Source organism: Microplitis mediator, chromosome 6, assembly GCF_029852145.1.
Source record: "Microplitis mediator isolate UGA2020A chromosome 6, iyMicMedi2.1, whole genome shotgun sequence".
NCBI classification, from domain to species: domain Eukaryota; kingdom Metazoa; phylum Arthropoda; class Insecta; order Hymenoptera; family Braconidae; genus Microplitis; species Microplitis mediator.
Window position 1 is genome coordinate 23,759,795 of NC_079974.1, and position 14,322 is coordinate 23,774,116.

At 29.3% G+C, this 14,322-nt stretch overlaps 2 protein-coding genes across 3 annotated transcripts in view; one reads left to right on the forward strand and one right to left on the reverse strand.

Moving 5' to 3' along the window:
- The window catches only part of LOC130670349 (dopamine D2-like receptor), a 135,059-nt gene that overhangs the window by 103,052 nt on the left and 17,685 nt on the right, over window positions 1-14,322 (forward strand). The window lies entirely within an intron of this gene.
- Window positions 5,685-8,454, reverse strand: LOC130670351 (uncharacterized). The gene is made up of 4 exons (XM_057473724.1): window positions 8,173-8,454; window positions 6,854-7,131; window positions 6,607-6,776; window positions 5,685-6,378 (listed from the first exon to the last, which is right to left on the reverse strand). The coding sequence occupies exons 1-4, from the start codon at window positions 8,379-8,381 to the stop codon at window positions 6,244-6,246; spliced, it is 792 nt and encodes a 263-aa protein (XP_057329707.1). The 5' UTR covers window positions 8,382-8,454; the 3' UTR covers window positions 5,685-6,243.

Here is a 14,322-nt window from a genome sequence, read left to right on the forward strand (position 1 = left end):
TAAAGGAAGAGAACTTTAAAACGCAAGTTGGTTGTTTGAAATAGTTTAAGTAGTAAAAGACGCGACATCTAATTTGCAATTCTTAAAAGACAAGAGGATTAAACTCATCCCCAGACGAAGAAAACTGGGCTATAAAACAAGCTATAGACCACAGAGACAACTTTAACGATCAACGCTAGCAGTGAATCATTAACGAGACCAGCTTCATTGGACTTTAAACACGAACCTGTCGATAATAGCCACCGCTTTTACTTATTTTATGGTATATATAAAAAAAAAACTATTCCTATTCTGCCCGTTTAAAGTTTATAAATGTGCGGGGACTAGGAATTGCTGATAGACCTGCAGTTAATGGGGATTGAAAACTTTACATAAATTGCTTATGTCGAGTGTCCAGAATAACTTTTTGTAATTAATAGAGGTGTGCACTGTAACAAATTTAGGAGTGAACGTGATATGATTTTTTATCTATTCACTCCCTTTTCGAGTTAAATTTAAATCGAAAGGGCATTTCGGAAAATGTAAATTATAAAATGCGTGATTTGGTCAAAATCTATAATGAAATTTTCTATTTGATGATGGAGTGATGTATTGATGTATGTATTATGTATCATATGTATAATAGGATGCTCTGTTTGAAACGAAGATTTTTTTTTTTTTCGTTCCCCATCAAAAATCTTGTTCTACATGTAAAAATAAAAATTCAGTGAAATTTTGAGCTCTTAATAACAATTTTAAGAACTGGAACAACGTCGTTGAAGTTTTCCGATGCTAAAAGCATGTAAATTTTGATTCTTTTCTTTTTATCGAATAAAACTCAGCCCCATATTCACGTATCTTTGAAAAAGCCTGTATTTCCTACGAAATTAGTGGTTTTTTGTTGTTAACTTGTAAACGGTTGACTTTTGGGAAAAAAAGTACAGGACATTTTTTGTAGGAAATTTAGTCTTCTACAAAAAAGTTCTCACAAGTCAAATCTCTAAAATCAATATTTAAAAAGATATATGAACTTTAACTAAGTAAAATTCGAAATTTTACCTAAATGTCAAGATTAACGGTTTTATAATTCAAAACCATTACATAAACCATGTTTTTTCGAACATAATCCATCTGTAACGTCCCAAGGACATCGAAAATTCGAACGAGATTCTTTAAACCTGTTAAGAGCTCAAAATTTCACTGAATTTTTATTTTTACATGTAGAACAAGATTTTTGATGGGGAACGAAAAAAAAAAATCTTCGTTTCAAACGGAGCACCCTAATGTATAATGTATTACTAATATTTGTATTATACTACTTTTGTTAATTAACATTCATTGTAATGTATTTTGGAGGGCCGCAAGGAGCTATGACTCCATGGCCTTAAAACAATAAATAATAATAATAATAATAATAATAATAATAATAATAATAATAATAATAATAATAATAATAATAATAATAATAATAATAATAATAATAATAATAATAATAATAATAATAATAATAATAATAATAATAATAATAATAATAATAATAATAATAATAATAATAATAATAATAATAATAATAATAATAATAATAATAATAATAATAATAATAATAATAATAATAATAATAATAATAATAATAATAATAATAATAATAATAATAATAATAATAATAATAATAATAATAATAATAATAATAATAATAATAATAATAATAATAATAATAATAATAATAATAATAATAATAATAATAATAATAATAATAATAATAATAATAATAATAATAATAATAATAATAATAATAATAATAATAATAATAATAATAATAATAATAATAATAATAATAATAATAATAATAATAATAATAATAATAATAATAATAATAATAATAATAATAATAATAATAATAATAATAATAATAATAATAATAATAATAATAATAATAATAATAATAATAATAATAATAATAATAATAATAATAATAATAATAATAATAATAATAATAATAATAATAATAATAATAATAATAATAATAATAATAATAATAATAAAACAATCCGCATTGTCATTGTAGTAAAAACTCGCGGGGTAAATCGCTTAAAAAAATTACTATTCACTCCATATGCGGAGTGATTTCTTTTTCGAACCCCAGAACTCCGAATGACGGAGTAAATTAGGATTTAAATAAAATCCCGATTTATTACAGGGTGGAAATTTTCTAATGATTTGGAAGATCCGTAAATTTTCGAAGTACTCGTAAACTATTCAAACATTTGATCGAAATCAGAACATTCTATTCGACAGGAATTACTACCACATCCCTAATTACCAATAATTCAAAAAATTTGAACAAGGCCCGAGGCTGCAGTGCACAAGTTTCAGTCTGATGGTTGTCGTACAGCTTCTACTACATACTTATATGTATTTATATATTTATATAGACTTGTTACACAACGTATGGCCCAAGAGTAAAACAACTATGTCATACACATATCTCGTAGTGACATTCTGACGTTAAATCCCGCGTGCTTTCAGTGCAGAGTAACTTTAACACTGTACACACTCTACACACTCGTTCTTTCTCTCTTGTTTGCTCCTTCTTTCTCTCTCTTTCGTGTCACGAGCACTCTTGTAGAATGTAATCACCAGAGGTTCTTTGATGTAACTCACTCTCTTCTACAATTTATCTTTTATGCATTCATTGCAATATAAATTTAAAATAGAATAATGTTAATGCTAATGGTAAATTCTAAAAGTACCGATTTTAAATCTCTCTCATTTTTTAAAATTATTATTATTATTTTTAATTCATACATTTTATTAAAAATCACTATTCCATTTATTTTTATATTTTTTTTTAAACTTTCGCGACTGTCGATAGAAACTAAAATTGGACTATTGGAATTTTAAGCAAAATAAAATTTTTTTTTAAACTCGACTTGAGGCATTTTATGAATTTATTATAATAGCTTTTGTTTAACATGGGGCGAAAATTATTTTTTTATATTTTTTCGGTCCAGTCAACACATGACGCCAAAGTTCAAGTGTTAGTTTGGGAAGCCAGTCATTGTACTGGCAGTAGCTCTGCTAGACATTTATGCAGCCCAACATTTGCCAGCGGACCATATGCCACCACGTATTGCTTAACATCCACGTCCAGCTCAACACCAAACAGTTTACTAATGCATTCTCCAAATACCCGATACTCCCATAAATATTTATTAAATTTTCACCACTAAAATTTTTATTTTTTTCATAAAAAACTTTTATAATTAGATTTTTTCGATAACCAAATACTCGTGGCCCAGCCGAACTGCAGTTTATAAAATTCAAATATTTCCCGGACTTTTGCACGCCTCGGAAGCGAAGCGGAGAGGTTGTGCTTTATAACCGACCTGTCAAGGTCACACGATTTCCACTCATTAAAGTGCATATATTTTTTTTCTATTACTCTTACACATTATGAAAAACACATCAATATAAAGCTGAAACACTAATAAATAATCCTGATACTTTTTTTAATTTGTCTAATATGTATTAATATAAAAAAAAGTTCATTAAAAAAAATTTATCGTGGACGTCCATTAGTCTGTGGTTCAAAAAAACGGCGTGGTACGGATATCTCGAGAACGATTTGACGAAACTACTTAATTTTTTTTTCAAAATTTTCAGACATAAGCAAAGAAGGTTCCTTTCGAAAATCACTACTGTAGGCCTTCTCGTTTTTTTAAAAATAAATCATTACGGTTAAAACCGGCAATCTTACATGTAAACAAACACACACTGCCGCCATTTTTCATTACCCGTATGAAAATAACATATATGGTCAAAATATATGTAAAAATATATGATAAATATCAGAAAATATATGTGGCGAATTGAACTATATTTTCTGATATATTTTTTTTTATATTAAAAAATATAATACTCATCATATACGAGTCCGTATATATTTAGCATATATAATATATATATGTCAGTCGTATACAAACAATATATTTTTATCATAAATGAAAATATATATTCTTTTCATATACGAAAACTATATTTTTATCATACATAAAAATATGTATTTCTATCATATACGAAAAATATATTCTGATCATATATAAAACATATATTGTGTATTGTGTATGGAAAAAAAAGTTTCTTATTCGTATGACCAACTCCAATTAGATTAGATCTAAATTTTAATATACTCTTTAAATTGCAGTGAAAATTTTCAAAATTAGTTTATTTAATGCGAATACATATACCCATATACATATACGTACACCGAATAAAATATATGCTTAAATATAACAAAAAAATATATGGTTCCATATATAATATAAATTATATGCTACCATATACTTCATTTCATATAAAAATTTTATATTTTTTGAATATAAAAGGAAATATATCAATACAATATATTATAAGGTAAATGTAAATGTATATATAGCTTAATATAAAAAACATGTAAGTAACATATATGAATACATATATTTACTACTGTATATAATTTTATATTAAAATCTCTATATGATTTTTTATAATATACAATATAATATATCATATATTCTTTTGTTGCAAACATGTATGATTTTATATATTTTAACCATATATTGTTTTTTCATACGGGTAGGAATGTTCTCCTTATTTTTTTTTTTACTTTTATTACCGTATATTTACCGTGGAAATTTCTATAGGAAAAGAGTGGGATATTCAATTTTATTCGAAATTTAACTTTTACAAAAAAACATAACATGAGCGTTCGAGGCGTGCACTTTTGGATTTTCCAAATTCTTTTTTTTAAATTTATCATCCCGCTTTAATTCCTCTCTAAAATAAAAAAAATAATTATGCTAATGAATTAACTGCAATTAAATTTGTATAAAAAATTCGGCAATAAAGAAGCTTCAAGAAGGTTTAGTTTTATCGAAACAGAATTCCCGCGACTGGTTTCGGCTAAAATGTTAACAGTGTAGCTGTTTAATAATTTAAAATAAGTCAAGAGGAATTTAGCGAGCTCTCACAGCATTCGGGTACAGGTATATCCTACTATATATTTATATATACATATATATTGTATAGGTACTTAGTTCGGAAGCCAGAGAACGGTAATTCCGGGCTTTTGTTCTGATGTTCTGATGTCTACGCTAATCCATCGCAGCCAATTTAATGGAGCTCTCTACCTAAAACATTTTTTTCTTTTTTGTTTCAACTGTCCATCTAGATATTTTTTGTTTAGTTGCATTTTGCTTCTTTTTTTATCATTTAAATCGATTGAGAGCAACGGCACGTAGTTCGTGTTGTCGAGGCATTCCGCGTGTGGCTATCGCTCCGCGCAATTTGTCCAAATAGTATTAAGTATATATATATATATTTATAGTATAGAGTAGAGAGAAAGAGAGGGGGAAATAGAGACACTAACATACTGTTGATATAACCCATTACGTGTCTATGGTATTGTGGGTAAAAGTTTAAACACGATCATAATACTAACAATAATCCTTTAAAACTTTTCTTTTATGCTTTTGTCTATACTTTCAAATGTTCCTCATCTATATTTATCGCTTTTTAGTATATATATGTGCAAAAGGAAAGTTTATAATTTCATATTAGTGCTCATTCCATTGAACAAGTTATTGGAAGTTCAAAAATTTTTTTTGACCCCCGGGAACTAGGAAATGGAAGTGATATATAAAAATAAATCAAGACAAATATCAAGTTGCAGTAATTTTTATTTTTCATATAATATTTATAATTAGGGGAAGGGGGGGGCAAAATGGGATACTTAACGGAAAATTTAGTTTTTAGGGACATAAATATCGTAAATTGGCTTCATTTTGATTCTATTTGAAATAAATATAACGAATTTTAGACTGCCATCAGAAAAAAATTTTTTATTTTCTGCGGGCAAAATGGGATACCCCAAAAAAAACGTAAATTTTTTTTTTTTTTTTTCAAGTGAATAAAATTGATGTAATAATGTATTTCTAAATTGATGTAAGTAATAAAATTTACTCTCAACATATTTTTAAATAAGTTTTTCCTTGTTATTTCTTTTCAAAATTTGAAATTGGCGCCAATATTATACTTTTCGCAAAAAATATAAAAATGTTTTTTTTTAGCTTTTAATAGTGTAAAATGATACTAGATGTCATTTTTGACCATTTTCGAAAGTTTTTCGAGAAAAAAAAATTTTGACGAAATTTTGAAGGTATCCCATTTTGCCGGCCTATCCCGTTTTGCCCTCCCCCCCCCCCCTTCTCCTAATTAGAATTTTATTCATTCCAAATTCTCTGGAAGAGTTTGAGTGTTTTGGAACATGAGCTCACAATTATCATTAAGAATTTGAATGCCTGCTAAATAACTTTCTTGGCTTGTCAATGATTGGCAAATGACAGCTGCTCCTGGGTAACTCTGCAAAAAATTTTAATCTTTATTTAAAAGTAATTGTTGGGGAATAAAATCTGCGTCACTCTGAAATCACTCCAGTGAAAAAAAAATTCCCTATTTATCTCGTATGGAGACTGATTTTTTTCAAAACTCCGAAACTCCAAGTGACGGAGTAAATTAGGATTTGAATAAACTCCATATTTAAACGATATTATTAGTACTAAAAAAAATACAAGCCAGCCAAAAACTTACGTTGCAATGTTTTTTTCCAGTTTCCGTGGCACAAAAATAATTATTTTCTCTAAATACATTCATGTGGTTTTTAGTTATAATCGACCGAAGCTTTGGACTGCATCCTTCTGGCCTAAAAGATTTTTGCTTGGCTATATTCCTTTGTTTGATCTTTAATGTTGGGCCAAGTACTGCTTACACAAAAAGTATTAACTCTTAGTCATGATGACAATAAGTAGTAAAAAATAGAAACCAGGAAATACATTACATTTATGGTAAAATTTACTGTCCTTGTACTTAAGTTTCACTAATGCGCACTTAGTGCCCGTGTTATATACATCTTCGGAATAATTATCAAAGTATTTGATAAGAGGAACATTATGTTCAAAAGGTTCCTCCAAAATAAGCAATTGAAGGAGCGAAAGTTCCGCCACTGGTTTTATTTCTTTAACTTGTCGTTCCTGGTAATCCGACATCGAAGGTTTTTTATCATATTGAAAATGATTTTTCGGCCAATTATAAGCGCGCACTTGTAAATCGGCGTCCCTGAAACATTTAATTTATCAATATATTCATAGAAATATTCAATATATATTCAATACACGGAAAGAAAATTATGGCAGCGGTTCCCATAATTTTGTGAAATTTTTTCCTATACCATCATAGGAATTACAACCATAAATTATGGGAGCGGTTCCTATAATTATAGGAATGTCTCCCATAGTTATAGGAATAATTCCTATAATTATGGGAATGAAACCCATAACACTATAGGAATGGTTCCTATAATTATAGGAATGGTTCCTATGATTATAGGAATGGTTCCTATAATTTTTAGGAATACTTTCTATAATATTATAGGAACCATTCCCACAATATTATGGGAATGGTTCCTATAATAGTATGGGAACTATTCCATAATATTATGGGAATAGTTCCCATACTATTATAGGAACCATTCCTATAATATTATGGGAATGGTTCCCATATTATCATGAAAAAATTAATTTAAAGAAGTGCGGTAATCACTTCTACAATACACAGAAATATTATTAAACATAAAAACAAAAATTCATACATTGAAAAAAAAAATCGTATTTGGCAAAAAAACATTAAAATTTTTAACAAGAATTTTTTGTCAGCACAAAAAATTCAAGAAAATTCAAATTTTGGGAAATTTCTACACTATTGTGCAAAAAAAAAAGTTTTATGATATTATAGGGATGGTTCCCATAACATTATGGGAATAGTTCCCATAATATCATAGGAATAGTTCCTATACCAATATGGGAACCATTCCCATAATAGTATGGGAATGATTCCCATACCATTATGAGAATGGTTCCCATAATGATATGGTAATGGTTCCTATAATATTATGGGGACCATTCCCATAATGGTATGGGAACTATTCTCATACTACTATGGGGATGGTTCCCATAATATATGGGAACCATCCCTATAGTAGTATAGGTACTATTCCCATACCATTATGGGAACCATTCCCATAATGCATAGCAAAACTTCCCATAATTTTCTTTCCGTGTAGATTCATAAATTATAATAATAATAATAAAGTCTAAGTACTCATAAAGAAAGTCCGAACTCGTGATAACTTTATTAGGTCCAATTAAAACTCCTTGACCGACAAATAAAATTTCGTTTTGTCTCAAAGGATTTTTTTCAAATATTGCGAGAACAAATCCGACGTCATCGAAATAAATATCCGCCGGTTCACTTGCAGATTTATTTATAAGTATTCCTACTGCAATTAATAAAAACTTAAACACCCCCATTATTTAGTTTTTCAAAAATATATTTAGCTTTTAGTCAATGAACGGACAATAGCGACTGCGAATATTTAGAAGAAATCTACAGTCTTTATATCAAACCGCGATGCGTGTAGAAGAATAAATTATTTTTACCTAAAGAACATTCAGTTTCCGCATATTTCTGTTTCTTAAAAATAATATCCTCTTATCTCAAAACATGACACCGCAACTACTAATGCGTAATTCTGACTTCCGCATCAATTAATTCTATTGTTAATTATTTATCGGAAATTTCTCAGAAAACGATTCGCGACTTTTTCGCTATCGCCTTCCGCCAATAGCTTACGTAATTTTTCAAAAATATTTTTTACTGAATTTTCTAAATATTTATAGTACGACATTGATCTATATCGCGAAAAAGATAAAACTCTTTACCCTAGACTCCAGCACAAGTAGTTTCACGGTCGATTTAAACTTTGGCATGCTCAAAATAAAAAATGAAAATATGGATCGGTTGTGTAAACTTTTCACCGGTCGTTGGTTTTGATCGATCGAGCTAAATAATTGTATTCCAATGCCATTAGCGATGCTTGCTACACGGTGTAATGTTAATAATAATAATGATATATATATATATATATATATATATATATATATATATATATATATATATAATGTCAGCATAATTAAATAATAAAACATTAATGGAAAATATAATTTGATAATTTCAACTATCAAAGTTACGGCACAAAGAAATAACTTTTTTTATTCATAGTTAAATTTAAAAAAAAAAAATTTCTTCCAACTTGGAGTACTTTCATTGAATTAAATAACGGAGTATCGAATGGGAGATAATTTAATGTAAAACGAATTTTTTAGTTGGTAAGTTGTAATTTATAAAGGCAGAGTAGCTAAGCCGGATAATTCACGAAATATTACTTGTGATTAAATAAAAGAAAAAAGAAAAAATAAGTTGGAGGTTCGAGTTGAGATGAGAGATAAATTACTTTTGGCCCAAGACATTTTCGTCGGCTCTGAAACGAGACGGATTCATTTAGAGAGCGAGTGAACGAGCGAGCGAGAGGAACCCCGCGGGTTTCACTCATAAATTTTCATTGGCTGAAATTAGTGGGGATAATTAAATTTAATCGAGAAATGCTTCGTAAATAACACGCCGAGGCGCGTTCAAAATTTAATAACTCACCGTTCGTCGTCGGCGTCATCGTCAGCTTCTTCCACTAGCTATCACGACTCTCTATTGCCTAGATAATATTACCTCTGCTCTATCCTATTCTAATTTTTTTTATTTTTATTATAAAGTAATAAAAAAAGAAATATCATTTTTAGTATTTTATATTCTGGGAGTCGGATGCAAAGCTTGAGTCTATGGATTACTACTTCCGGTACTTTGAAGTTAAACTCGAGATAATCTCTCGGGCGTGCAGACTTTTATATGCACAAAATTAATTTTTAGTATTCAAAGGTCGGAGGTTGATTAAAAAATTTTGTGAAGACGTTTAAAATTTTTTATTTCATTTCATTTTTTGCGATGAAAATTTTGATGATTTTTTAAAATAAAAACTGGAAACATTTCAAAGCCAGAAATAATTCAGATCCAGCAGGATCTGATAAGATCAAATTTAGGTCTAAGATTTTTGTAGATCTAAATTTTTCTCTGTACACGGAAAGAAAATTATGGCAGCGGTTCCCATAATTTTGTGAAATATTATCCTATACCATCATAGGAATTACGACCATAAATTATGGGAGCGGTTCCTATAATTATAGGAATGTTTCCCATAATTATAGAAAGAGTTCCTATAATTATGGGAATGATACCCATAACACTATAGGAATGGTTCCTATAATTATAGGAATGGTTCCTATAATTTATAGGAATACTTTCTATAATATTATGGGAATCATTCCTATAATTTATGGGAATGGTTCCCATATTATCATGAAAAAATTAATTTAAAGAAGTGTGGTAATCACTTCTACAATACACAGAAATATTATTAAACATAAAAACAAAAATTCAAACATTGAAAAAAAAAATCGTATTTGGCAAAAAAACATTAAAATTTTTAACAAGAATTTTTTGTCAGCACAAAACATTCAAGAAAATTCAAATTTTGGGAAATTTCTACACTATTGTGCAAAAAAAAAATTTTTTATGATATTATAAGGATGGTTCCCATAACATTATGGGAATAGTTCCTATAATATTATAGGAATAGTTCCTATACCAATATGGGAACCATTCCCATAATAGTATGGGAATGATTTCCATACCATTATGGGAATGGTTCCCGTAATGATATGGGAATGGTTCCCATAATATTATAGGAACTATTCCCATAATGGTATGGGAACTATTCTCATACTATTATGGGGATGGTTCCCATAATATATGAGAACCATCCTATAGTAGTATAGGTACTATTCCCATACCATTATGGGAACCATTCCCATAATGCATAGCAAAACTTCCCATAATTTTTTTTCCGTGTAACTAATTTCGAAACTATCGATTTTTACAGCTACGAAATTTTATAAATTCAGAAACTAATCTAGAAAATAAATAAATAAATAAAATAATAATATATTTCTATAAAATAAAATAAAAAATCCAGCCACGCAGCCAATAAATTCGCAATTTTGCTACCACCACAACCAAAAACTCTAGCTGGTTGTTTTCTCCGGCACTCTATTTCAAGAATATTCGCATATGCAGTATCCACAGCACGTTCTGTGGTTGCGTCGGGCCTGGCTAGAATAAATAAAATAGTGGTGAGAAAAAACCTCCCTCTCCCTCTTTCCCTTTCTCTCTATTTCCTCTTTCCCACTCTCCCACCCAGTAGTCGGTATCAGCAAGTGTCGGTGGCGGTAGTCGGAAGAAAAAAATAAAATTTATCCGCAGTAACAGCATCATGTACATCCGTCATTCCTCGTAGCTCTATTCCATCACGAGGCATGAACACTAGATGCGGTATATTGATTTATGTATGAAGATCGACAGGACGTTTTCGGGTGCATTCCTTCACATACGTCATACATATCATGTCTACCTACTTCACTCTTCCGTTTATTTATATTATTTTTACTTTTATTTCTATCCAACGCACGGATACCCATCAATAGGACGTGTATTGATCTGCGGAATAGATCATACGCTGAGATTAATGAAGAATAATGGAATGGGCTTCCATAAATTTTTTTCGAGGCGAAAAAAGTTTTTTCTTTGACGTAAATCCACTCGTAAAAATATATAAAAATAAAAGATTATAAAAAATAATTAATCTTTATTTTTTACCCAAATCCGAATATATGATGGTAAGAATGAGGAATAAAAAATTTTTCAACGACGGAGAAGCAGTTGTAGGACCGAGAAGGCAACTGTCGACGTTAATCTCAACTTTTTCCCGCAGTGACTAAAAGTAAACCATTCGAAGCGTCATTCGTCATTGTAAGGAGAAAAAGTTTTATGCCCAGTCACTCTTAACGACTTATCGTAGCTCTTGTGTCTTTCCCGCGAGAAAATACCATTTTACAGCAACCGATCAAACTACCAGCTAACAGTCTTCGATCTTTTGTGGAAAATAATCTTTTATCGATCCCGCAGTATGTCACTTACTTTTATTCCATCCACTTTCATTCCTTATATTTAAGGGAAATCAATTAATAACTTTATTAAATGCTTCGATATTTTTTTACCTCGAGACATTAAAAATTTATTAGGTCCAATAAAATTGTATATATATTTTTTTTTATTGCTCGCATTCAACCACTGAGCGGTAAAAATTTCTTCATGATAAATTTATATCTTTTGTCAAAATCAATGCTCCTAATATTTTCAAAATTTTTTTTACTTCAATAAACTTAAATGTAGTATTACTAAAAAACAGTAATTAAAATTAGGGGAGGGTGGGGCAGAGCGGCCCCCCTGAAATTTTGATCAAAAAAAAAATTTTTTTTTTTCGACTAATTACTACAAATCCGATATGTTTGCGCATTTTTACTCCTACGCATGACATTTGGGGCAAAATGGACAAGCCCAAAATTTTGAAAAAGTGATTTTTTCATATTTTTATCGTCAAATTAAAAAAAAAATTATTATAATTCCACATTTTTACCCCTACGCATAACACCTGGGGCAAAATGGGCCAGCCGAAACTTCCGAAAAAATTATTTTTTCATTTTTTTCGGCCGTTTCTCTATGTAAGAGGCAAATTTGGTCACTAAAAATTTATAAAAATTAAATTTTTTTTTTAGTTGATAAATTTTTGAAATAAAGTAAAATTATAGAATTGATTTTTTTTTTTATTAAATAACAATTAGTAATTAAAGTAATCGAGAGTGAACGATTTTTTACGCTTTAAAAAATTTTTTTCGAGTAATATAAAACCAAAAATAGTTGTCAAGAGAAAGAAATACATTCTTAATGATGAAAACAATTTAAAAAAAAAAAAAACGAAAAAAAAAATTTTTTATCACTTTTTGGAGGGGGGCCGCTCTGCCCCACAAAAAAAAAAATTTTTTTTCAGAACTTTTGGCAAAATGTCCATAAATTTGTTCGAAATAAGACAAAAGTAAAGTGACCTTATGGTTAAAAACCACAAAAAATAATAATTGGCTTAGGGGGGCCGCTCTGCCCCACCCTCCCCTACAATGAAAATTGAATTCCTGCAATCGTTTCATTTCCAAAGTCAGTAGATTTTATCCAGCCGTTTGACTCCATGATAACAAATGCGACAAAGACCTCAATTAATAACATGAAAAATTTTTTAAGCCCAAAATTAAAACTTTTCCGGCAACGAAAATCTCAGCCAATGCCATCATAATTATAAAATCTCTCTAATTAAGCCATTTGATTTGGATGTCTCCAAAGAAGTTCTGCCAAGAGAAAACAAACGTGATCAAATGATGAAAACTTTATTTTCCTCTATGTGTAAATCCAACACACACTCACACCCATACGGACACAATGCGAAGGGAAAAGCAGTGTGGTGTGTAGATAAAACTAAATTCGTCCGGTGAATACAGAGAGATAGATACAAATAAAAGTATTTCGAACAATATAACTTTAGTAAAATTCCCTACTTTCTCTCTCTATACCCCCGAGTTACTGCTATACTGAAATTTACCAAATAAAACTTTTTTTATACATATTAAACTTTTTTATCCCGATTTCGCGTTTATTCTCGGCATGCGCCGATAGATTTTTCCAATCGCACCAAATAAAAATTAAATAAGTTCAGTAATTCATTTATTATTTCCTGCATTACACAGAAATCATTTTTCATATATATACATAAAAATTAAATATTTCGATATCGGATTATGAGCGCTGCAAAAGCTGGTTCGATTATCTGGACAATTAAGTGGACAAACACCGGCCGTAACATTTACAATTACACCGAGGTTATAATTACAAGTGGACTGGTGGTTTTTTAAGTATCGGTAATGTAAGCTCATAAAAGCACTCGAGCAGTCTAGTTGGTATTTGTTGGGCAATTGGATATACTCTACCGCGAAGCTCTGCAGGGTCTGCCGGAATGAGTTGAATAAAAGGGATAGCAGGATATCTGTACACGGAAAGAAAATTATAGCAGCGGTTCCCATAATTTTGTGAAATTTTTTCCTATACCATCATTGGAATTACGACCATAAATTATGGGAGCGGTTCCTATAATTATAGGAATGTTTCCCATAATTATAGGAATAGTTCCTATAATTATGGAAATGATACCCATAACACTATAGGAATGGTTCCTATAATTATAGGAATGGTTCCTATAATTTATAGGGATACTTTCTATAATATTATGGGAATCATTCCTATAATTTATGGGAATAGTTCCTATAATTTATAGGAACCATTCCCATAAATTATAGGAACCATTCCCATAATATTATGGGAATCATTCCCATATTATCATGAAAAAATTAATTTAAAGAAGTG

Coding starts and splice junctions, on each gene's coding strand:
- LOC130670351 (XM_057473724.1), bottom strand. CDS start 8,381: ATGGGGGTGTTTAAGTTTTTATTAATTGCAGTAGGAATACTTATAAAT. Junction 6,777..6,853: donor CAGTAAATTTTACCATAAAT/GTAATGTATTTC, acceptor TTGTGTAAGCAG/TACTTGGCCCAACATTAAAG. Junction 6,379..6,606: donor CTGGAAAAAAACATTGCAAC/GTAAGTTTTTGG, acceptor AATTTTTTGCAG/AGTTACCCAGGAGCAGCTGT.